Source organism: Siphateles boraxobius, unplaced genomic scaffold (genome assembly GCF_051911475.1).
Source record: "Siphateles boraxobius isolate OS27281-9 unplaced genomic scaffold, OSU_SipBor_1 30, whole genome shotgun sequence".
NCBI classification, from domain to species: Eukaryota; Metazoa; Chordata; class Actinopteri; order Cypriniformes; family Leuciscidae; genus Siphateles; species Siphateles boraxobius.
Genome location: NW_027508920.1, coordinates 16,984,477 through 17,007,283, shown reverse-complemented (window position 1 = coordinate 17,007,283; position 22,807 = coordinate 16,984,477). Strand labels below are relative to the sequence as shown.

The following is a 22,807-nucleotide window of genomic DNA, read 5'->3' as shown; positions in this document are numbered from 1 at the left end:
CAAAGATGAGTTTTAAGGGATAACATTTTTGACTACAGGGGGACTTTAAATGGCTTGATGACATTTTGTGATTGTAAAGTCATGACCCATCAGTGTTCCTTCACTAATTATGAGCATTTATAAATCATTAGAAGGGCATTGGTTATCCAGTGCAGACTCGAGCTAAACGCTGCAGTTCTATTTAGAGCGCTAGAATAATGTTTGGCCGTTTAGAGAGTTCTGGGTAATGATAAACACATGGGGCTGTTGAAAAGGTATGCTAAGTGGCCAATTTGAATGTAAGCATGTGTAATGATTCGGACCTAGTGACGGCCTTTCCAGTCATTCTGGTGGTCTGTCGTATTTTGTCGCAGTTTATGAGTTGAAAACTCTGCTTTAGATCAATACATGGGCAAGCACAAACCTTGTCTCAGTGGTAAGGACTGTGGTTGTTGTGAATGATCAGACTGCGGAGGAAGAGGCGGGCTAGTTTTCATAAAAGTGGATTGAGCAATTCAGAATAAGTTTTCTGCAATTTTTTTTAGTTCCATCTGTGTATGTTTGGGGTGTGGGTAGAATAGAATGTAAATGCACATTAAAAATGAGTGATGAATGTGTTTGAGTAGCTTTAAGCGGCAGTCCGGGCGTGTTGGCATGGGAGACATGAACGAAAGAGAGAAAGTTGGAGAGTCAGTAAGGGAGCACTCAGTATTCAGAGAGTCATCCTCTGCCCAGCCTCTGTTGTCCAACAGATGTTAGGCAGCTTTTTTTACCCCCACCCCGGGTAGGGAGGGATGAAAGTGATTTCGTAGGGTTTTGTGGTTTGGATTGAAGGTTTATTTAGCTTTGGGCCATGAACTTTGCTCCCAGCATCATTCCGAGATTAGCTATTGGCCATAGATGGTGAAATAAAATGATTTAGTTTTATATAGGGGATCTAATTTGTTAACGGTTGCTTAATTTTATGAATGTCAATGTGAGTAAGGTATATGATGGATTTTCAGTGTATTGCCCTGCTCTCATTCGATGCAGACAGGACAGATGTGGTCATGCGGTGTGGCAAGCATACCGTCACACTGCATACTTAATCAGCCTCATTCTGATTAGAGGAACCACCAAAAAAATTTGAGGTTATTTTTAATTGTGACCGTCACGTCTGACTTCAAATAGGATAAAGGATATTTGGAAGATTTCATGATGGTACATTTCACCTACCATAACTGTAGTGATACTGAGTTGGTCCACCACCCGGAATAATTGCCTCTAATCCCTGAAGTCCAGGTCTCATTAGTTCGGGTTAGCTGACAGCCACCATCCTTTTTAAAGAGCCATAGGAACTGGAGAAGGATTACGGCTGGCTGCTAAAGCTTTGCTGATGTGATTTAAGGCCCTGGTAGCGGTGATGGATACCGTCCAGCAGCTATGTACATCGGGCGAATGGTATATCTCACAAGTTTTGCCTCTCGCTCAACAGATTCTAACAGATTAGTGCAAAATTTGCTCTTAAAAGATGATCCTAACACATTGGAATTCACTAGACTGAGACGCCAAGGCCATCTCCCACTGGTCTGAGGCAACAATACGATTTTTTTTCTCGTGATTCATTGCCCATCATAGTTTTAATGTCCTTGGAGTTTAACAGAAAATGTAGAACCATCCTTAAAATCTACTCCTTAGAATTTATGCATAATTAATTGGCATACTAAACAGAAAAGCTGTACCTTCTGCTCACCTATGAGCTAGATATCAAAATATTTTCTCTTCAGCTTTGTCATTACACCTTTGCGTCATTGCAAATACAAAACTAACATAATTACGACTTTAATCAAGAGCAAAGAAAAAGTTAATGACGGGCAGTGTATTAAAAAAGTTTAATTTTCAGAGCATCAAAGGTGTACTTTGAAAGATTACTCCTGTGATAGGTGTTGTCATTTAAACAAATTATGTTTCTTTGTGTGTGGTAGGTCTATGACTAAACATGTTTTTTATTAAAGAATGACAATATTTTCACTGTAATCTTATTTTATCAGATTCTTCAGTTTTTGTGACATCTTACATTGCTTTAACAACTTTCTTTAGTGAAATTTCCAAGCGTTGTTGCTATCCCTTTGCAAAAGCACACAGTTCTGTTTTGTTTAAGAAATCTCTTGTCTTTTACGATTAGTTTGACAGGTATTTCTAAATAGAAAAAAGTAATAAATTCAACATATGCATGTTTGATATTTATTAAATTTGTTCATTTATTTATTTATTTTGGACACTTATTGAGATGAATTGCATTTCTCATCATTATTTAACTATGAACCTATTGACTTTCCCAATATTTGGGGCAATTAGAGAATACTCACACGTTTGAGATGAATTTCTAAACTGTTCACAGGAGAGCCCTGACCTTGTGCAGAATGTAGGGGGGGTTTTCTGCATCCTCATCACCTTCCTGTTTTTAAGATTATTTTCTCTGAGACTTCCTGAACTGACCCTTCTTCACCAGCTCCTGTTCTCAATCCAGCCCCGCGAGCAGTCGGAACCCTTTCTTGATTTTCTTTCAACTTGTTTGGTACTAGTCCAGCTACACCACAGCTTTCTATTTCAAACACTGCAGCCCATAAGTGACATCTGACATGGGTTTTCTCTACAGCTCAAGCCAGGCAACAGATCAGCAGGACTATATTAAGGCAAAAGCGGCCATGGCTGGCTCCCTCCTTGCTCCTGACAAACAGACTGTTTGTTTGGAAGGTCTGCATAACTGGCAGATCAGAGCCTAAGGCACTGTGGGTACTACTACTACTGTAGTTGCCTGTGGTTGCAAGTGCCATTTTGAGCTTCGCAATGTGGGAAGAGGCAGCCCCTCTGGGGAACAGAGTTAAATAGTCATTTATAGTTTTTTTCAACTGCTTCAGGAAACGGGAATTAATTACAGGGGTTAGCCCGAAGAAGGCCCTTCATTGTTACGCCTCTGACCCATCTATTTAGCACAACCCAGATTAGATTAAGATACAAAATGGGAGATGCATAATATTTATGATTCTGAGACAGACAAGCTTCCTGTTCTGTGTTCGTAAAACCTCATCCATTTGTACTCTGAATGACACCTTTTATATGCTTACCCCATCTGCTGAAACCAATGTGCCACCACTGTCTTCCCAGTAGTCGGAAGGTGTATTGCAAATGTACAGAATGCAAGCTGTATTATTATTATTATTATTATTATTATTATTATTATTATTTTGACATATTATGAATGTTATGTTGGTACTGGCACCAACTGATGCCACTGTCCAGAATCTGCTCACACCTCCAGTTTAAGCGAACAGCTGAAGCCCAACATGACTGAGAGTTTAACAATCTGACATGAAGCCAGTGATTGCAATCCAGACAAGCATGTTTGTTAAACTCACACCACACAATTTGTTTTTTTATTTTGGAAGCGCTAGAAAACATGACCCCTTGGCTTGCAGACGACTACAACACAAGCCAGATAAACATTTAGACAACCTAAATAGATTTAGTCAGAGGCGGTGTTTGGAGTAGATATTTATTTCAGACCTCTCAAGCTTGTACATACAAGGCAGAGAGTTGGTCTTATGGTTTTGGGGAGGTTTCAACACACTCAGAAAGAATAATTCAGTCTTCACAGCCTCTTAGATCTTATTTGTTTTTGTTCCAGGAGGATAATTTTTCAATTTGGAACAACCAATGGTCGAAAAGTCACAGTTCTATACCCTTAGCCTAATCAAATATTTGTGATGAATCTTGGTACAATTACTGATATATTAAAGCTGCTGGATAATGTATTATTCCCTTCAGCTGAGACGGTTCAGATGCGCACTGTTCACCATGATGGTTTTGAATTGCTTGAAATATTATTGGAATTACTTTGAAAAGGAAGTTTAACATGTGCAGCGCAGGTCTGTCATATAGGCTTCATAAAATTATAATGAAAACCCTTCTGTAAAAGAATGTTGTAAATTCTTTGTTCGCCCGTGTTTTAGCGCAATGTTTCGGGAAGAGTGCATCCACACCTTCATGACTAGTACAAGATGGCTTGTGCATTCACACCCTTTTGTGCAGATTTAAGTTGTAATATTGTATTTATGTTGTATAATTATCTGATTAATCTCACATAACTTTAAGTTAATTAAATTAAAGTTAATAAACTTGATAATAAATAGCTCCAGTTTACTAGTGTGATCATATTTAGCTTCAGTGCAAACAGCAATGTACATTAATAACGATGGACGATCATATAGGGGCATAAATAACCTTATAAAGAGAACACTATTTTAATAAAACGTTGCGAATTCTTTGGGTGTAGTTGCCGTGTTTCAGCACTTTGTTATGGGAAAAGCGCATCCACAAAACGAGCATGTAATTAGTTAAGTTGTGCATGCGCGTAATTTTTGTGCAGATATACACTCACCTAAAGGATTATTAGGAACACCTGTTCAATTTCTCATTAATGCAATTATCTAATCAACCAATCACATGGCAGTTGCTTCAATGCATTTAGGGGTGTGGTCCTGGTCAAGACAATCTCCTGAACTCCAAACTGAATGTAAGAATGGGAAAGAAAGGTGATTTAAGCAATTTTGAGTGTGGCATGGTTGTTGGTGCCAGACGAGCCGGTCTGAGTATTTCACAATCTTCTCAGTTACTGGGATTTTCACGCACAACCATTTCTAGGGTTTACAAAGAATGGTGTGAAAAGGGAAAAACAACATCCAGTATGCGGCAGTCCTGTGGGCGAAAATGCCTTGTTGATGCTAGAGGTTATAGGAGAACCTACCGGGTACCACTCATCTCCACTACAAATAGGAAAAAGAGGCTACAATTTGCAAGAGCTCACCAAAATTGGACAGTTGAAGACTGGAAAAATGTTGCCTGGTCTGATGAGTCTCGATTTCTGTTGAGACATTCAGATGGTAGAGTCAGAATTTGGAGTAAACAGAATGAGAACATGGATCCATCATGCCTTGTTATCACTGTGCAGGCTGGTGGTGGTGGTGTAATGGTGTGGGGGATGTTTTCTTGGCACACTTTAGGCCCCTTAGTGCCAATTGGGCATTGTTTAAATGCCACGGCCTACCTGAGCATTGTTTCTGACCATGTCCATCCCTTTATTGCCACCATGTACCCATTCTCTGATGGCTACTTCCAGCCGGATAATGCACCATGTCAAAATACTCGTATTATTTTAAATTGGTTTCTTGAACATGACAATGAGTTCACTGTACTAAAATGGCCCCCACAGTCACCAGATCTCAACCCAATAGAGCATCTTTGGGATGTGGTGGAACGGGAGCTTCGTGCCCTGAATGTGCATCCCACAAGTCTCCATCAACTGCAAGATGCTATCCTATCAATATGGGCCAACATTTCTAAAGAATGCTTTCAGCACCTTGTTGAATCAATGCCACGTAGAATTAAGGCAGTTCTGAAGGCGAAAGGGGGTCAAACACAGTATTAGAATGGTGTTCCTAATAATCCTTTAGGTGAGTGTAAGTTGTAATATTATGTTAATGTTGCATACTTATCTGATTACTCTTACGAGTTAATGTTTCGATGAGTTAATTAACCCGCTTACATAGCGCTTCAGCTTCAGTGCTTGCAACTCAAACAGCAATGCCGTTATTTGAAACAGTAATATTAATTTGAGATGTTTCTTTTTCAAGAACAAAAAAGGATTGATGCATTATTAATAATAACTAGCAACTTTTATGCATATTATTTTCATAAACTATATGGTTTAATTAAAATTTTATTCATTTTATTTATCCATGGCACATGCAATTTTTTTTTATATGTGTAGTCCAATGACTTTTGAAAATTTGAAAGAAATTTGACCATCAGAGTGTAAAATTCATTAAAAAAATGAAGTAATCTTACGCTGGTTCACTGTAGGCTACGCGTGTATAGTGTTGTCACGATACCAAAATTATTGTTTCGATACCAATACCAAGTCAAGAATTGCGATTTCGATAAAAAGAAAAGTATTTCTTACAAGGCGTTTCACAAATACACCTCGTTTGCATAGGTCTGTGCTTTATAAATGCTGTAATAACCTTATATAAATAAATCACTGACAAACATGCACAGCATGCTCTGATTATAATCATATAGCCTATAGATCATTTTAGCTGATGTTTTGCTTTATTTTAGCAGCTTGCAAATTATTAACTTTATCTATGAAAGTTGGGGGGAAAGTTGTAGCTACACCTAATACAAAAATAAATAAAACATCTCCAGTTAACTAGCAGAGCATTAATTTAGTTCGCAATTAAATAAGAGATATAGCGCTAAAATCTGTTGTTTTTTAAATCAAGCTGAGCGCTCTTTTTCGCTGCTGTCAGTTGCATGGATACAGTGTCTTTTGCGGCTCGCGCAAGATCTTCACTCGGACACGCGCTCCTATCTATCCCCCTTGCAGAGACTCTCTATTCGTTGCGGACACTCTCTACTCTGCACTTTTGACCAGCGGGCAGTGGCCGCACACCAGGCCGCCGGATTGGGTGTTGCTAAGAACTTGCAATTTATAACTATCAGACCAGCCCTCGCGGCCTCTAAACACTACCAGCCCACCGGGAAATGTCCCGACTCTCCCGATTGTCACTCCACTACTGACCGGCGGCCACAGTATCACTTGTGCTCGCACATGCAGTCATCTCGCTGTAGTGTTTGTCTCACGACAGCTGCAGCTTCTTTGCTGTGTGCGTGAGGAGAAAAAACACAGACGTCCATAGGGAGGCACTGGAGCGTGCGTTGCACACACCAACATGAAATGCGTCTCTTACAAATCTGGAACGCGGTCATTCATAGAAGTATCGATACTAATATATTTAGGAATCGTGACGTTTTTAATTTCCGGGAATCGCGATACTTTTGACGTATCGGTGCACCGTGCAACACTACTGCTGTATATGTTTAATTTATGTTGATGTGCTTGGGACTTGGCTTTTAATGGTGAGCTTTTGTAATCAGCCTTTCCAAAAATTATATTAAAATTTGGATTTAGATTTATCGGCCAATATATCGGTTATCTGCTTTCAAAAATAAAGAATTATCGGTTGTTGTTATCGGCCAAAATGTTCATGTTGGTGCATCACTAGTGAGTTTACAGTACATGTCTACTTATGAATTTTATCTCTTACAGTCTTGGGTCTTGGGCAAGCATGAATGTTAGGGTGACGTTCCTGATTTTCCAATGATGATTTCAAGTCCTGCTGTCGTCTTGTTTTTGTTTTGTGCATGCTCTGAATTGCAGCTTCTAATATATGTTCTGCCCTGTGAGTGCTTTTGGTACAAGGCCAAAGAACTATCGTCGGGATACTGAGCAGGACCTGTTATGGATGGAGAGGTGATGGAATCCAGGAGGGTGAGAGAGAGAGAGAGAGAGAGAGAGAGAGAGAGAGAGAGATGGAAAACCACTAGCTGCCTCCAACTTTTCTGCAGCCTTTGTCCTATTGAATTGAAGTCTGTCTTCCTCCAACTTTTCTGCAGCCTTTGTCATATTGAATTGAAGTCTGTCTTTAAATTAGCAAGACATTTAAATTTGCAAAAGAGTATGTACAGAGAATTCAGTACAGTCCTAATTCAAACCTGCATTTCCCACATGCGCAACCACAGCTCAACATGTCTGGAACATGGGCGATAACTAGGCCACAGGTCTGACATGTTACTCTTTTCTCAATTCAAAGCTTTTGGAATTTGAGTGCTTGGCATCTACTGGAGAAGTCATCTAATGCTCTGCTGACTCTAACCTCCACACATAAACACTTGCTCTCATCCTCCACTGCTTGCCTGATGAATCAGACACTCTTGGCACAGCCTGCCTATCAACTTTGTCTCTCAGCATACCCTCTGGGCAGACAGAACCGCTGTCTCTCCTGTCTCTAACATTCCACCTCTCTATTAGAATTACCCTTCCTGTGTGCAAACGTCCCCTCGAGGGTTCTGAGTAGCTGTGAACTCAGCTGGAAGGATATTCTTTAGCTCCCACAATTCTGTGGGTGTTGTTAGCTATGTGTGTTGCTTTGCCACAGTTTTGGTTGTGGCCTTGTGTGGTGGGATACCCTGAGATCCATTTCCAGTGTCCGAGACGACCCTATTGAGTTTCAGTCCTCTGCCTAATCCCTGTTGTTGAAAACCTTGGGAAACAGCCCCCCTTACCTCTGCTCCCCTCCTCTCTCAGCACCTCCCTTTCCACACTACCTCCTCCTTCTATTCCCAGGCAAACAAGACGCCACAGAACAAACTCCAATTAAGAGGGTTCTTCTGTACTGTACTGTACTGAGGCTAAGGGTCTCCCTCCCACCCTGTCTCACCGGGTGATCTGTGTGCAGAGTGTTTGTGACCAAGGCCAAGCAGCCCGAGGCAGGAATTAGCACTGTCTCCCTGGTCTGAGGCCTGGCACTCATGGGAAGAAGGCGGAGGTAGACAGGGTTGTTGCTTCTGAAAACCCCCCGGGAGGAGAGAGGAGGGAAGGAGATGTGTGTTCTTGGTAAACAGTGCTTTGTTAGAGGTGACTGTCTGATCCCTGGGGCCTCTGTTCTCATTCCTCTCTTCTATCCTCCCATCTTTCCTTTCTCTGTTAACCACACCGCGGTCTCCCAGGCTGTGCCCTGTCACCCGACGAGTATCTCACCCCAAGGTCGCCCGCACTTTGTAGACTCTGATGTGATTTCCTGTCAACAGAGAAAATCTTTGTTTTATGGCTGGGGCCTGCGAAGTAGCATTAAACTCCTGATGTAATGGCGTTACACGCATACATGCTGACCCACTCTTTTACAACGCTAAAGAGAGCAGTTGAAAGTTAACCTCTGTTTGCCTTTTCTTTGGCACTGCAGTCTTTTACTGATAGGCATTGCCTAACTAGTCTGATTCCCACCTCTGTTTACTGTAAAAGAAAGAGCAATTGCTCCTATTTTAATGCTTAGTACCTTACAGATGTCTCTGATTCTCTCTCCTGTTCCTCTTTCTTTCTCTTTTTTTAATAGTGTCTGCTCCCTTTAATCACTGCTGAGTTCAGAGGCCCAGTATTTCCATTCATTAGTCCCATCTGCATGGCCTGGAGCTGCCCTCATTCCTGCCACTTGGACCAATAGTAGCCTGTTTTTAGCCCCATTCGGGCCATCCATACTGTGCCTTGTTTCTCACCCCCACTTTCAGTCTCTCAGTCCTTCTCCATCTCCTGACCTTGCTTGCCAGGTCTCTCTGATTGCACCAAGTCAAGACATTCTACTGTCAGTTGACTGTGAGGAAGCAAGGATCACATAGAATGAGTTTGTCTGTCAGACATTATCTGGGGGAATGAGCTGAGGTTTGGCAAGTATTCACCTCCTGATGAATCCCATTTTTCCCTAACTGGCCCTCCCTTCCTCACAGTCTCCCTGTTCTTCCCGTCTCAATTTTTTTGTCTTTCTCTCACTGTTGAGGGGCTTACTTCATTCATTCTCACCTCTCTTTTTGTGTCAGATTTTTCTTATTTAATTTTTGTAACCTCTGTGCTGCTTTATTTGTTCTCCATCACCCCCCCCCACCTGCACCCCCCCCCCCTCTCTCTCTCTCTGTGGAATGTTTGGTGAGCGACTCCTCTGTCAGTGTTTGTGGGGGGCAAGTGTGGACAAGTTTAGGATATGGCAGAGTATCAACCTCACCACATAGGGTCAGATCAGACTATAAGAAAAGATATTCACTCATTCTTGTGTTCTTCTCCTGCTTTCATGGTGTCTTCTGTTCTCTGTCTTTCTGTCTTTTTCTCATTATGGTGTCCCTCGTGTTTTTGCTGCTTTGTGTGTTCTATTTTTGGTTATTTCCTGTAGTCCCTAATGACAATAGCCGTACCACTTTTTTTTTTCTTAAGACAAGCATTTGTGTTCATTTTGTTAATCGTCCACTGCTAGCTTTCTTTGTTTCCTTGCTGTGGTGTTCAGGCCTCCAGTTTTGTACCAGTCATGACCTGTTCTTTGGAGCCTTGTGGGGTCTTTTGTCCATGCTTATTCAATATGACAGGAATCTGGGCAGAGGACACATCGAGCACTGCCTGCAGAGAAAGACTCATCTATTCCCATTAACACCTTTTTTTTATAGGACTGCAGGTGCCATTTCCCGCCCCCTTTTTACACACACACCTAGGATTTTGTCAGAATGTTTATATTCCTTGCTGTCATCCTGTGTCATTTTCTGCTTACACTGCATCCATCTTGCTGCAAGAGTACCTAGCATTCCAGCAGAATGTTATTCCAGAGGCTATGTGTCACATACAGATATGAGGTTATCAGAGCCACTTTTTATTTTCAGGTATTTTAAAGTACACATTAAGTGTCTGGAATAGTCTTGGTAAAACTGTAGAAAATATAATTTTTAACGACAGATGCTTTTAGACATCCTAAGGATATGAGTCTGTACTTTGGCTAATCTCAGGTATGACCCTGGACTTACTCCCTCCTTCCAGAGAGAAAACAGAAAGGAAAAACAGTTCTTGCTCTGACAACTGATAAGGATAGATTTACATTCATCAACTGCCTGTGGGTTTGTTGAACTGCTTTTGGATCCAACTCTCTGGAAGCCTCTCAGAAAAAGCATGCAGTGTGTGTGAATCTTCTCTTCTGGCTTGAGGAAGTCCTGACTCGAGTTCGTAAATGCAAAAACAGAATGCAGAGAGGCATGTATGAGAGGTCTTCCACAACTTTTGGAGACTCTAGGGAAGCAAACTGACCAGAGATCTGTCCCTGTAAATCAAATACCCCTACTGACCAGCATATGTTGCGTTTTGGGATGGGGTGTGATGCTGGAGGGCTATTGTCCCCACTAGGCTTGATATCTAGCTTAAGAAAATACTTTGTTGGTCAACCAGCTTCACAACCAAGAGAAAACGGCATGCTCTTGCCCATTAGCTTGACCAATAGCCAATCAGCCTCAACCAACATGGAAATTCATGCTAGTCTTAGCTCGTCTCTTTTCAGCACAAAAACTCTGGACATCAGCTGTTTATGATTTACTAACAGTAACACTACCAATATCCCTAATCTTCAGTAAATTGTTTAATGGAGCTAATCAAGAAGCTAACAAGAAGATTCCTGGTCTGTTAGTGTTTCAGTAGAGGGCTGCTGGAAAATCAAGTCAAACGTATCTTCTGATGGTATAATGATATGGTTTCTAGTTGGTCAAAGCAGGTTTTTTATGGTTATTAGCTGTTCCATACTTTCAGGCAGGTTCTTTCAGCAAGGAATGGATGGCCAAGAGTAAAGCTGTCTCAATAATAGGTTAAAGAACTGCATCAGCAAGCATTCTTGCTCGAGTCATCAGTAAAGTGATATTACATAAATAGTAGGGCTGGACGCGATTAATCGAACAAGTTACCTCAATTACGATTATTGAACGATTATTTAAAAAAAAAATCATATGTCACTGGCAAGGCTTATACTGTAATGTTCACAGTTATTTTTTATAATGAAAGAGTGCCTAATCCTATCTTTGTGATTCTATAATAAGGAAACACACACAAATAGCTTTTAATGCTTATTTATTAAATATTTCAAACAATTTAATCAAACAAAGCATACAATGCTTGAAATAAAAACGTCTTATAAAAATGTAATTTAAGTTTTAATGTAAAAAGAAAGTTTCCTAAAAATGTAGAAATTAAAGAACTTTTAAAAATAGTTCTTTTTGTAAACAAAATAAATTATTGTAAATATTGCCATCTTAAAAGTAAAATATAACTTGTATAAAACTAAAAAACTAACCCTTTTCACATTGTGTAGCATTTGTAAATGCTTGTGTTATCGAAACCAGCTTTGTGGAGGCACTTGTTGCTGGGCGTTTGTCAGTCTCTCTCTTTTTTCGCGTGTTTCTTTGGTACAAGCGGCTCTTGTTGCTGAGTTGACTCAGTGTTTGAGTTCCCTTTCACACAGAGATTCTAGAAAATACACGGATAAAGTGGCCCGGGATTTGACCTGGGTACGTTTGACTTTGGTTCATTCACACTGCCAGTGGTTTTCCGGAATCAGAGAGTGCGTTCACACACAACCAGTAAAGACACGAGACATGTCTCAGCAGCGTCTATAGTTTGCTTATGAGCTACGATTTCTCTCTCGAGAAACCACGCTTGAGCATTTTTTTTCTCTGATTCGATCATAAACTAGCGCATTACGTACCGTTTCATGCTGGCGAACGATCCCGGCTGAAGTGCCATCATGACACGGCATTGATTATGGCTTGTGTGTTCACACAGCGCGCGTTCTGGGACTGAACACGGCAATGTTACTATGTCCCCAACCTGGTATCAATCCCGGGTCGTGTTTGCGTTCACACAGAAGGTGTTTGTTCTGGCAATTTCCCGGGATCAACGCGCTGTGAACTGGGCTCATGTTGCTTCAATGTTGCAGACTGGACGGGGCGGAGTTACGTGACTAGACACGCGGTAATATGTTTTAAGGGGAAAGTACATTAACACACAGTGTGCGGAAATATTAATAGGATTAAAAAACCGAAATAACCGACATGGTAAAATTACGTCGGTTATAGGCTCTGAATTTCGGTTTCGATTATTTTTCGATTAATCATCCAGCCCTAATAAATAGGTTAATGTTTGTAATTCTCTCTGTTTGTTATCCCCTTTTTTCCTTCTGCAATGTTTTCCCTTTGCCCTTAATCTTCTCTTTTGATGTGGCCTGTATGATGGATATCTTCAGCAGGTATAGGGGACTTCCCTTCCCTTCTGCCATCAGACATGTCTCGGCACTCCGTTACCCTCTCTGTCTCTCTCTCTCTTGCTATACTTATTTCTCTGTTATTGAAGGCTCTAGACTGATCTAATTCCCTGCTTGTCTCTCTAGCCTGCATTTAGTTGTAGCTGCCTGTCTCTCTCTCTGATGGAGGACAGCAGATATCCTACAAAGTGTCTCTCTGCCCTGAGCCTTGCACATACAGGCGGATGTCAAAAGAAAGGCACAAAGATAAAACATAGGAATGATGCTTGTGTTTCCTCGTCATGCCAGATCTGTTGCAGAGATAGCAAGAGGCACAGCGGTACTCAGATATCTCGATCCAGGGTTCTACACACCCCTCCAAGGGTACATACCATCACCTTCTAAGCATACACTCGAACACATGGGGCGATGTTGCCCATCTTTGTCTGTGTGTTTCCTTTAAGGCTGTCGTTATTTTTGTAATTATATATTATTATTCTGGGAGTGAAAAGATTGTTTCCACTGATGGCATAGGGGCACTGCAAAGGGCTTGTTGGGACTCATGGACAAAGATACGCTACACTTAGAATCCTTGGGCTGAAGAACCATGTACACACACGTTTATAGCCACTTCATACTCATTTACTCTTGAGATCTGCTTAATTTAGACTAACTTTTGTAAAGTTTATATGAAATTTGTGTAGATTACAGAAGTGTGTAGATTTATTTAAGGCCTGTCTATCTTGCTCCCCTCTTGCCTGTCGTGGTGTATTTTATGTTTGTCAAGTGCAGACACACCCCCCTTTTCTCATCCTGCTTTTTGGGGTGACCCCAAGGGGTGGGGCTATGACTGGCAGACACCCGCTGACTTTCTGCTCTCCGGTGACCCTTGACCTCTGGTTTAGAGGGGGCGTGAGCAGGAGGCTGGGAGAGTTTATTATTTCCTGTGTCTCCTACTTCGTCTTCCTCTGAGTGGTCCCGCGGGGGGCGGGGGAGATGATATGTATGTATATGTTTGATGCTTTGTTTTTTAGTTCACATTGTAGCTAAAATGCATGTTGGGAAGGTAGATTCATTCATAATGCAACAATTAAGTAGATTTTTACATCCAACACTCATCCAAAGCCTGCGTCACAATGTTAAGGTGTTGTGGGTAGTTGACAAGGCGTTGCAGTGTGGTTGCTAATATGTTCTTGTGTTTTTTAGCACAATGCTATTAGGTGTTTGGGGTGCTATGAATGATTGCTAGGGAATTGTTATGTGGATTGTAGGGTGTTATGAATGGTTGCCAGGTGGTTGGCAAAAGAGCCCACTCCCTTGTTTCGTCTCAAGATATAACTCGTGCTTCAGTGTAAGTTTATGTTTGTTTTTTTTATTTATTTTTTTGCTCTTTTTATTGTTTAATTAATAGGACACTTATTCTCAGCAATGTGCATAATTTGAGCTATCATGTCTTTTGCACACTATAAGAAATAGTAGCTAGTATAATGATGCTTATCATAGCAAGCACTGCTAAAGAAAAATGGTGAAGAGAATTAAGCAAGACAGGAGAAGGTATTAGTACGCTTGAGTGTGAGTAAATTTGAGCGTGTGTGTCCTGTCACAGACCTGTTCAGCTCTAGTGGTCTCATCCAGACATCACTCCTTTAATTTGACCCAGTCGAGTGGCCTGTCCTTTGGGGTGATGTTGGGCTGGGCACAGAGCCCCATGGCACCCACAGTGTGAATATCACAGCTGGGTGGCCATTGTCGGCCAGCCCCTGGCCCAAACTACACTCACAGACCAGGAGCCTGTGATCAAAGGTCCTCCGGATTAACGCAGCCCAGATACAGAGGACCGGCGCTAGGGGAGGGATGGGTTCAAAAGCAAAGAAGAATGCTCCTAATTACACTCCTTTCACTTCTTTCCATGTCTCACCCTTTGGGTGCTCCCCTTGTCTTCCTTTTAGGTCGTTTGAGATTCTGTGTGAGTGTGTGAACGCCATGTGTAGACTCTTCAGGCTACAGTGAGTCTGTGAGAAAGCAGTGCACTGTGACAGGATAGTGATATTAAGAGTAGACCACAAGCAGACCCCTCAAATGCAGTCCATCAGAGATGAGCAGAAATTAATGGGGCAAAAGAGAGGAAGGGAGAAGACTGATTGTAGGTTGAGGATGGCTGAGGGGGCATAGAGGTTCAGGAATTTCTGTTTCACCAGAGAAGCACTTTGTGGGAATGGGTCATAGATCAGCAGAAAGCAATTTCTCATTGGGGGAAGTCTGTGTGAGATAATGCCCTGTATAAGGGGATGTGTCATAAAGATTATTAAAAGTATTGTTAAGGATTAGCTGTAAAATGTTTAATGTTGTTATTCCTACAAGCTGAATCTCTCCGCCAGCTACAGATGAATGATGAAAATGGTGCTACTCGATATCTGTATAAAGAGTAGGTCTATATGTGGGTTGCTTTAAATATTGGTGCTTGTTCAGTCACTCCAATTTTAGTGATTGAACAAACCCCTGACCCTGAGTATTAAAATTCTGCACGCTTTATCCCTCACCATGTGTGCTACAGTCATGAATGTTACATTCATTTGTGTTTATTTTTTAAGAGAGGTGTGCTATGACCTTTCTAAGTAATCAGACTTGCGGTTTTCATCTGGTGAAGTATAATATTCTTAAAAAAAAACACATTGACTTGCATTGAAGGAGCAACCTAAACCTGTAAACCATATCTTGGGAGAGTATAAGTATCGTAAAGACTTAAGACCCGCAACACCCTATAAACCATTTAGTTAAAACTACTTGGAGCAACCATAATTTAATATGGACATTGTTTTATTAGTTATTTTGTTCATTCTTTCCACTAGTATTTTTTATTGTTCTTTCTGATAACATTAGTTCTCACAGCTCTTTATGACACATTTTATCTGATTTAAATACATATTATGAATTTTCCTCCACAATCAACACAAAATGTGGCTAGTAAATTCCTTTGTTGTCATCAACCATGTTCAGCCTTTTCAGTCATCGTAATGGCCATGAATGTTTTTTAACATTTCTGATTTGTCTTTATGCATTTCAGGTGTGGAGTGTGTGTGGAGGGGGTGTGTGTTAGGCCCCAGGTTAGTGCACAGAGGTGAAACAGCGTCATGGAGGACGGTGGCCTGAGATTATTGTCCGCTGTGCTGTGTGTGTGCCATACCCTCCTCCTCAACTGCCCATGTGAGTAACACACGAAAAAAAACCTTAGCACACACCTATGTCGAGCAATTGGAATTGAAACCATGTACAATGGTCCAAACTAGTCTTCTCAGCTGGTTTGAAGGAATAATAATTATGGATTATGGTCTGTTGATCTATTTCCTATCTTTTCTTTCTTTCTTTCTTTCTCTGTCTGTCTTCTTCAGCTGTTCTGTCTCTCTCTTTTCGTGTGGAGCCTCTCTCTGTGGTTCAGAAGCAAGGCGGAGCGGTCCATCTGCATTGCACGGCACGTCCGGCTACAGCCAGACTTAGCTGGCTATTTCAGGGTCGACCTCTAGACCCCAGCCACCAGTCTGGAGTGGAACTTAGTCCAGGCTCCCTCTCACTGCCATCCCTCCAACCGGCTTTCACGGGCACCTACCAGTGCATGGCTCACTCCGAGACAGGCTCCATCATCAGCCGCCATGCACGAGTGCTCGTTGCAGGTAGGCGCATATAATCACTCTCATAGTATGCTGACAAATACACTCTCAGCTCAGCTGTAAGAGCAACACTCCTACAAGAATGCACTTCAAAGAGGTTGCTGGTGAAGAAAGACAGGAAGTATCAGAAGGCGGATTTCTCGAGCCATTAACACTGTTAGAATGGCCAACCATAGATGAGTGTTGGAAGGGAAGGAAATGGGTCTTTCTTTTCAGTCTGGCACTTATCCAGACACCTCTTCAGCAGTATCCTTAATGAGCCCAGGGTCTTCCTGTGTCGTACTGAGAGCTGATGCCGGGAAGGGCGACCTATCGGACGCAACCCCTCTGCGATCGACCCAGGGTCTGATCAGGGTTGCAGATAAGGCTGCATTATTCAGTGGAAAGCACATGTTCTCTGCCACTCACAATCCAATATAAACACCTCATTGACAGAAGGTCTTTGTGTGAAGTGCTGCTGCTAGAATGGATATACTAGTTTATTACACAGTTCTCACCAATGTTTGATTCTGATTGGTCAGTTGCCACATTTTTGGTTAGATATTTTGTATAATGATTGTTAAACTTTATAATTTACCACCTGTGCTAGTGTCCTGTCTCTCATATAACTCCACAGCTTCCTCCTTCTACTTCAAATCAATATTTTATGTTCATTTATTGGTTTACTTCATAGGTAGTAGGGATGCTCATTACGGTTAATTTTCCGGACCGACAACCGCCTCTCGTTATCAGACTATTAACCGTTAACTGATAAGATTATAATATTGAATTGGCATTAAATAAAAATAAAATTGACGAGTGTCTGTGACCCGTTAAAAATAGCAACCAAAAAAAAAATCACGGGTTTATATTAATGTGCAAACAGCAGCATGCCGAGCGATCAACAAAAGAACCTGGATCACATTTTCACTCACCTGCAGCATTTCTGACAATGACAACAGAGAAAAACATAAAATAGGCCTACACTAAATATATTTTTTTAACTTAAATAATTCACAAATTAAGATGACAAAAAGAAAGCACTGAATCCGTTTGAAGCTTTGAAAAACAGGCAATTTGTTTTCCGTCAGACTTAAGTTTTTTCGTCAAATAAAAATAGCAGGCCTACCTCAATCCACACCTTGTCTAGTTTTTATTTTAAAAAAGTAACGTCTACATGATGTGGGGTTAGTCTGGAGTGCAGTTAGAGCTGCGGCAGAAAACACCCTCTCCGATACCACAGATATCCCGGGAATAGTATGTGGCCAGCTTCGGGAAGCGCCTTTCATTTGCTCGTGGATGTTTGCTTCGCCAGTGATATTGCATTGTACTTGTACTACTGCTGTATTTTAATACCGTGTAGCATATTTTGCAAGTAACTTCGTCGCTCTTTCTGTCGAAATGGTCCCACACAGTACTTCTTTTCGCTCGCTTCATTTTGCTTGGTCAACAAAATATGTCTGTAGGCACGTGTGGTGGCACGTGTCGACGCGCCCCGTGAGTTAACAAATATAGGCTATATAGTGTTTTTTTAATAGTATTTTTTTTAACCATGCAGCAAACTAAAAAAAAAACTTAAAAATAAAAAAAACCTTTTAACTTTTTAAACCATTTAACTGGTAGTATTAATAGGTTACATTTTTTACTTTCGGTTAACGGTTAAACGGTCAATATGAGCATCTCTAATAGGTAGTCATCTAAAAAGCAGGTTCAATCAGTTGGCATCTTGCAAAATAAACCCCTTCAGAGTTCTTTTACACATTGCTGTGAAGTAACTCTTTCGATTTCTTCATTCAGATATTGAAGAGTTTGCGGAGACCAATCGGAGATCATTAACTGTAAAAAAGGGAGACACCGCTGTTATTGAATGCCCACTTCCGCGCAGCAATCCGCCTGCTTTGCCACGCTACCGGATACGGGGGAAATGGCTGGAACAGTCTACAGGTACAGACGAGACGCCTTGAATGCCAAACCCTCCAGAAGCACATGAAGATACAATTGAACAATTCGAAAGTTTGTTTCTTTTGTCTATATTTCAGATGAGTATTTAATCCTGCCCTCCGGAAACCTTCAGATTGTGTCAATGTCTTCTGAACATCAGGGCATGTATAAGTGTGGTGCTTATAATCCTCTAACCCGAGAGACTCAAGTAGAAGCTCATGGCACTAAACTCATATTCAAAGGTTGGTTGAGCAAACTCTATTAGTTTTTTCTCTAGGTATCACAAAGTATTGAGAGTTTAACATCTGATTTCCCACATAGTTCATAGTTTTTATAAATTATGATCCTGTAAAAATAAGCAGCTATATATTCCGAATTTTTGTACTGTAAATTAAAATTGTATGTAATATATCTGAAAGAATGAAGAACTATGTATTTAGTAGAACAATCTTGAAAATATGATGGGAAGATAACTAATAAAACTATTGCATTCTTTCTTTCATGTAGATTCAGAAGCCTCTTCACCTGTAAGGATTGTCTATCCCATCACCCCTCGCAATCTTACAGTGGACCAGTCTGGTTCTCTGACCCTTGAGTGTGTTGTATCAGGAAGTCTTTCTTCAAAAGTCAAATGGTTTAAAGATGGGGCGGAGCTTTCATTGAGCTCCAAATGGATGTTGTTGCATAGAAACCTGGTGTTGAATGACGTTCAACTGAGTGATGGAGGACATTATTGCTGCTCTGTTCTGACTGACCGTGGAGCTGTGGTCAGTTTCAACTACTCTGTGAATGTGCTTGGTAAGGAAATATTATTAATATCCCACCATGTTACCAAGGTTTAGGGTAGCTTAGTCCATGTAGTTCAGGTTCCTCTCAAGTTTCTCAACCATTTTATTGCTCACTGCATGAAGGGCCTTAATTATTATTTTTCTACTGGAAAAGTCAGAATTTCCAATTTCCTACTCGGGAAAATATGCAATAAAATGAGACATTATGTAAAACTTGGAAACCTTGTCCATATTTGCCCAGTAATAAAACCTGTTTAGCAAATGTTTGTACAACTGCACAACAAATGGAAGCATTTACATTTTGTTTCTTTATACATCATTTCCGAACAATGAATAACAGAATGATCGGAAGATGGTAATAATTAGAAGAAATATCCCACATTCCATCAGTAGTATTTCATGTGGAGTATTAATTCATTATGCGTATAATAAATCAAGCACGCTTCTCCTCTTTACAGCGCAAGTAAGCATCCTGCGAGGTTTGTCAGATCAGGCTGTGACTGTGGGCTCCTCGGTGAGATTTACCTGTGCTGCCAGTGGTAGTCCAACCCCCAGAATCACATGGCTCCACAACTCTGCCCCTCTCTCGTCTTTACCCCACCTTCAAATCTCTGGCCTCTCCCTTCATATATCTTCAGTAATGGTTCAAGATCAGGGAATCTACCAGTGCCTGTTTGACAATGGCATTAGCTCTGCACAATCGGCAGGAAGACTCAGTGTTCATTCAGGTAAGACGATGCTCCACTGCACTCTATAGTAACTACCCAGAACACCCTAGACAAATTTTCTGTTCTGTTCTACCCAGAACACCCCTTAGAACCTTTATGATGGGATTAATTTTATATATATTTTATATCACTGATATTTTATATCACTATTTCTATAGTGACCCTTCAACCCGATTTCACTTTGTTTGCGATCAGGTAATTTTAAGCAGCTAATCTCTGGGAAAGTTTTCAGTCCAATTTATTTGCAATTAATTACAGAAAAGTTTGATCAAGTAGTTAATATATATATATATATATATATATATATATATATATATATATATATATATATATATATATATATATATATATATATTTGATCAAGTAGTTAATAGCTATTGATATATATAGCTATTAACTACTTAATCAAACTTTTCTGTAATTAATTGCAAATAAATTGGACTGAAAACTTTCCCAGAGTTTAGCTGCTTAAAATTACCTGATCGCAAACAAAGTGAAATCGGGTTGAAGGGTCACTATAGAAATTTCTGCATACCAGGGATACAGTACTTGCGTCATTGTAGATGCTCAGTGTGTCCCAAGTTCTAGTAACTGTGTGACGTTAATGACACAATTTCACGTGCTTCAGTAATTTATTTGCGTTAAATGATTTTGAATTAATCGCATGCGTTATCTTTGACAGTCTTAAGATATATTATATTATATTATATATATAGACACACACACACACACACACACACACACACACACACACACACACACACACACACACACACACACACACACACACACACACACACACACACACACACACACACACACACACACATATTTAAAACAGTCTTTTACCAGCAGAAGATACAGGTTTATCATACAGTGAGTTGGGACAGTATATCCTTCCTGCAGGGCAGAGAGTTTAGCTGGAGTTTGGTCGGAGAAGGGGGAGTTGGGGTTGTGTGTATTTGGCTGGCAATGAGAAGGCTGTGAGAGTGAGCTTTGTGCGTGCTGTTGGGGATAAGCTCTTGGACAGCGGAATGTAAGGAGTAACTACACAAGGTTATGACGAGGACCAGACCACCCAGCTGTCAAAATCACACACAACTAGCCCTATATTTATTAATACACATCTCTCTCACACACAGCCCTCCCCTGACCTCCTCTGAGGCTGTTCCTCAGCCTTGTTTTGTGTCTCCAAACATGATTGATAAGCTTAGAGATATGCAGACTTCAGAATAGATAAAATATGATGGAGGTCTTTTCCAAATGTTGGCTCGTATCACTTTTTTCCTGGCTCAGCTTACAAGAGTGATTTATTTTACACTGATAAAATTCAGGTCAGTGTAGAAGCAGAGTTGTTTATGTTTAACGGCAAGATTTGAGATAGATATGTGATCCGTAGGCTGCTGGAAAACGAATAAACAGCATTAGACATGATCTGCTATTTTGCGAAGGATGCTGATTGGACTTATGTTCTTAAAGACCCCATGAAATGTCTTGACGTATGCTGTTTAATTTCCTGTTCTTGACGTGGTTTAATTTTCTTGTTGTTTTATAGGCTTTAGTTTGTCACAACCATTGACAATGCTATTCCTATGGCCTTTGCTATTCAAAGGCAGACGGAGGGGCATAATTAATCTAGAGAGCATTTGATTGGACAGAAATGTGTATATGCCCCAGTGAACCAGATGAGTCATCAATATTTATCGTTTGTTTTTCTAGTAGATATTTAAATCAGTTTTAAGGCCTCCAATATGCCTTCCTGGTGAGTCGGGATGATGTACAGTCCAAGCGCAGTCTGAGGCCTGACTGTTCCTCTCAAACTTGCCTTCTGTGTCTCTGTCTCTCCCTTGTAATGTTTATATTGTACCCTGCGCGCCAATCATTAATGATGGTGCACATGTGAGTCACAAAGGAGAAAGACCTACTGTACAGAAAAAGAGACAAGATCAAAGCATCAGAACTATATTTACTGTATCTTGCTTTCATTAGTGGTATTTGCTAATGCACGCATCACTATTACTATTGCTCATACTTACGGTTAGGGTTTTGAACAAAGCCGTAACTTAAGTAAGTATAACCTATGATTTGGCTCCAGTACTGTTTGTGCTATGGAAATGAGTACCTCATATCGCCTGGTAGATGCTAGAATGGTTGAAAAAAAAAAAAATGACTGTGGGCCAGTCCCAATACACACACTTGCAGTCTTTGCACTTGTCTACATATATGTAGCATTTAGGCCCAAGTGTTCAAGAAGTTGTAAAGACCACATGTGTGTAGAACTTTTGTGGAGCTAGTGTGCATTAAGGTAACTGAGCTTCTGTATTGTCTGACCTATGACAGTCTTGCACACTTGTTTTCTGTTGCATGCATGCTCTTTCAAGTGGCCTCAGCCCATGGACCTATTTTAAAGGAGGAACTGGAGTCAGACCAGAATACTATGACTTGGAGTTGAGCAGGGTGACTTGTGCTAGTAAGCAGCTACACAATGTCCCAGCAGCAACCATGCAGATCACCTTAGCACGGGGTGGGCAAACTCAGTCCTGGAGGGCCACTATCCTGCAGAGTTTAGCTCCATCTCTAATCAAATACACCTGAACAAGCTATTCAATGTTTTCAGGATAACTAGACAGCTATAGGCAGGTGAGTTTTATCAGGGTTAGAGCTAAACTCCACAGGACACCCTCAAGGACTGAGTTTGCCAATCCCTGCTCTAGCAACAGCCTGGCAACCTCAAACTGAGTCCTAGCATTGTTAGTATTACTCAAATTCTGTTCATTCTTTTTAAATGCCATCTTTAAGACAGTGGCTTACCCATAAATAATCCAGGGCTTGCCCTATGGCTCAAACAGGACATGATTGGAAGGTGGGTATATTGAGCTGGTGTATTCTCTCTGGTATTTTAATGACAGATGGGTGGAATGTGTGGTGGCTGGCTGCAGGCCCAGTTTGAGCTCTAGTGTTACTGACTCTGAGGCTGTTTGTTTTGTAAGGTAAACCAGTGCCACACGCCCAACAACTGAGAATGAGAGACCCCAAGA

At 40.9% G+C, this 22,807-nt stretch overlaps 2 protein-coding genes across 2 annotated transcripts in view; both read left to right on the top strand.

Annotated features, from left to right (window-relative positions):
* The window catches only part of LOC143757334 (uncharacterized), a 252,183-nt gene that overhangs the window by 123,209 nt on the left and 106,167 nt on the right, over window positions 1-22,807 (top strand). The window lies entirely within an intron of this gene.
* Window positions 1-22,807, top strand: part of cdon (cell adhesion associated, oncogene regulated) — a 47,132-nt gene that overhangs the window by 4,155 nt on the left and 20,170 nt on the right. Inside the window, exons 2-7 of the mRNA XM_077248349.1 lie at window positions 15,733-15,872; window positions 16,058-16,336; window positions 18,110-18,256; window positions 18,352-18,495; window positions 18,761-19,051; window positions 19,500-19,769. Of these exons, the coding sequence (XP_077104464.1) occupies window positions 15,800-15,872; window positions 16,058-16,336; window positions 18,110-18,256; window positions 18,352-18,495; window positions 18,761-19,051; window positions 19,500-19,769 (1,204 nt within the window). The 5' untranslated portion in view covers window positions 15,733-15,799. The remainder of the gene's footprint in view (window positions 1-15,732; window positions 15,873-16,057; window positions 16,337-18,109; window positions 18,257-18,351; window positions 18,496-18,760; window positions 19,052-19,499; window positions 19,770-22,807) is intronic.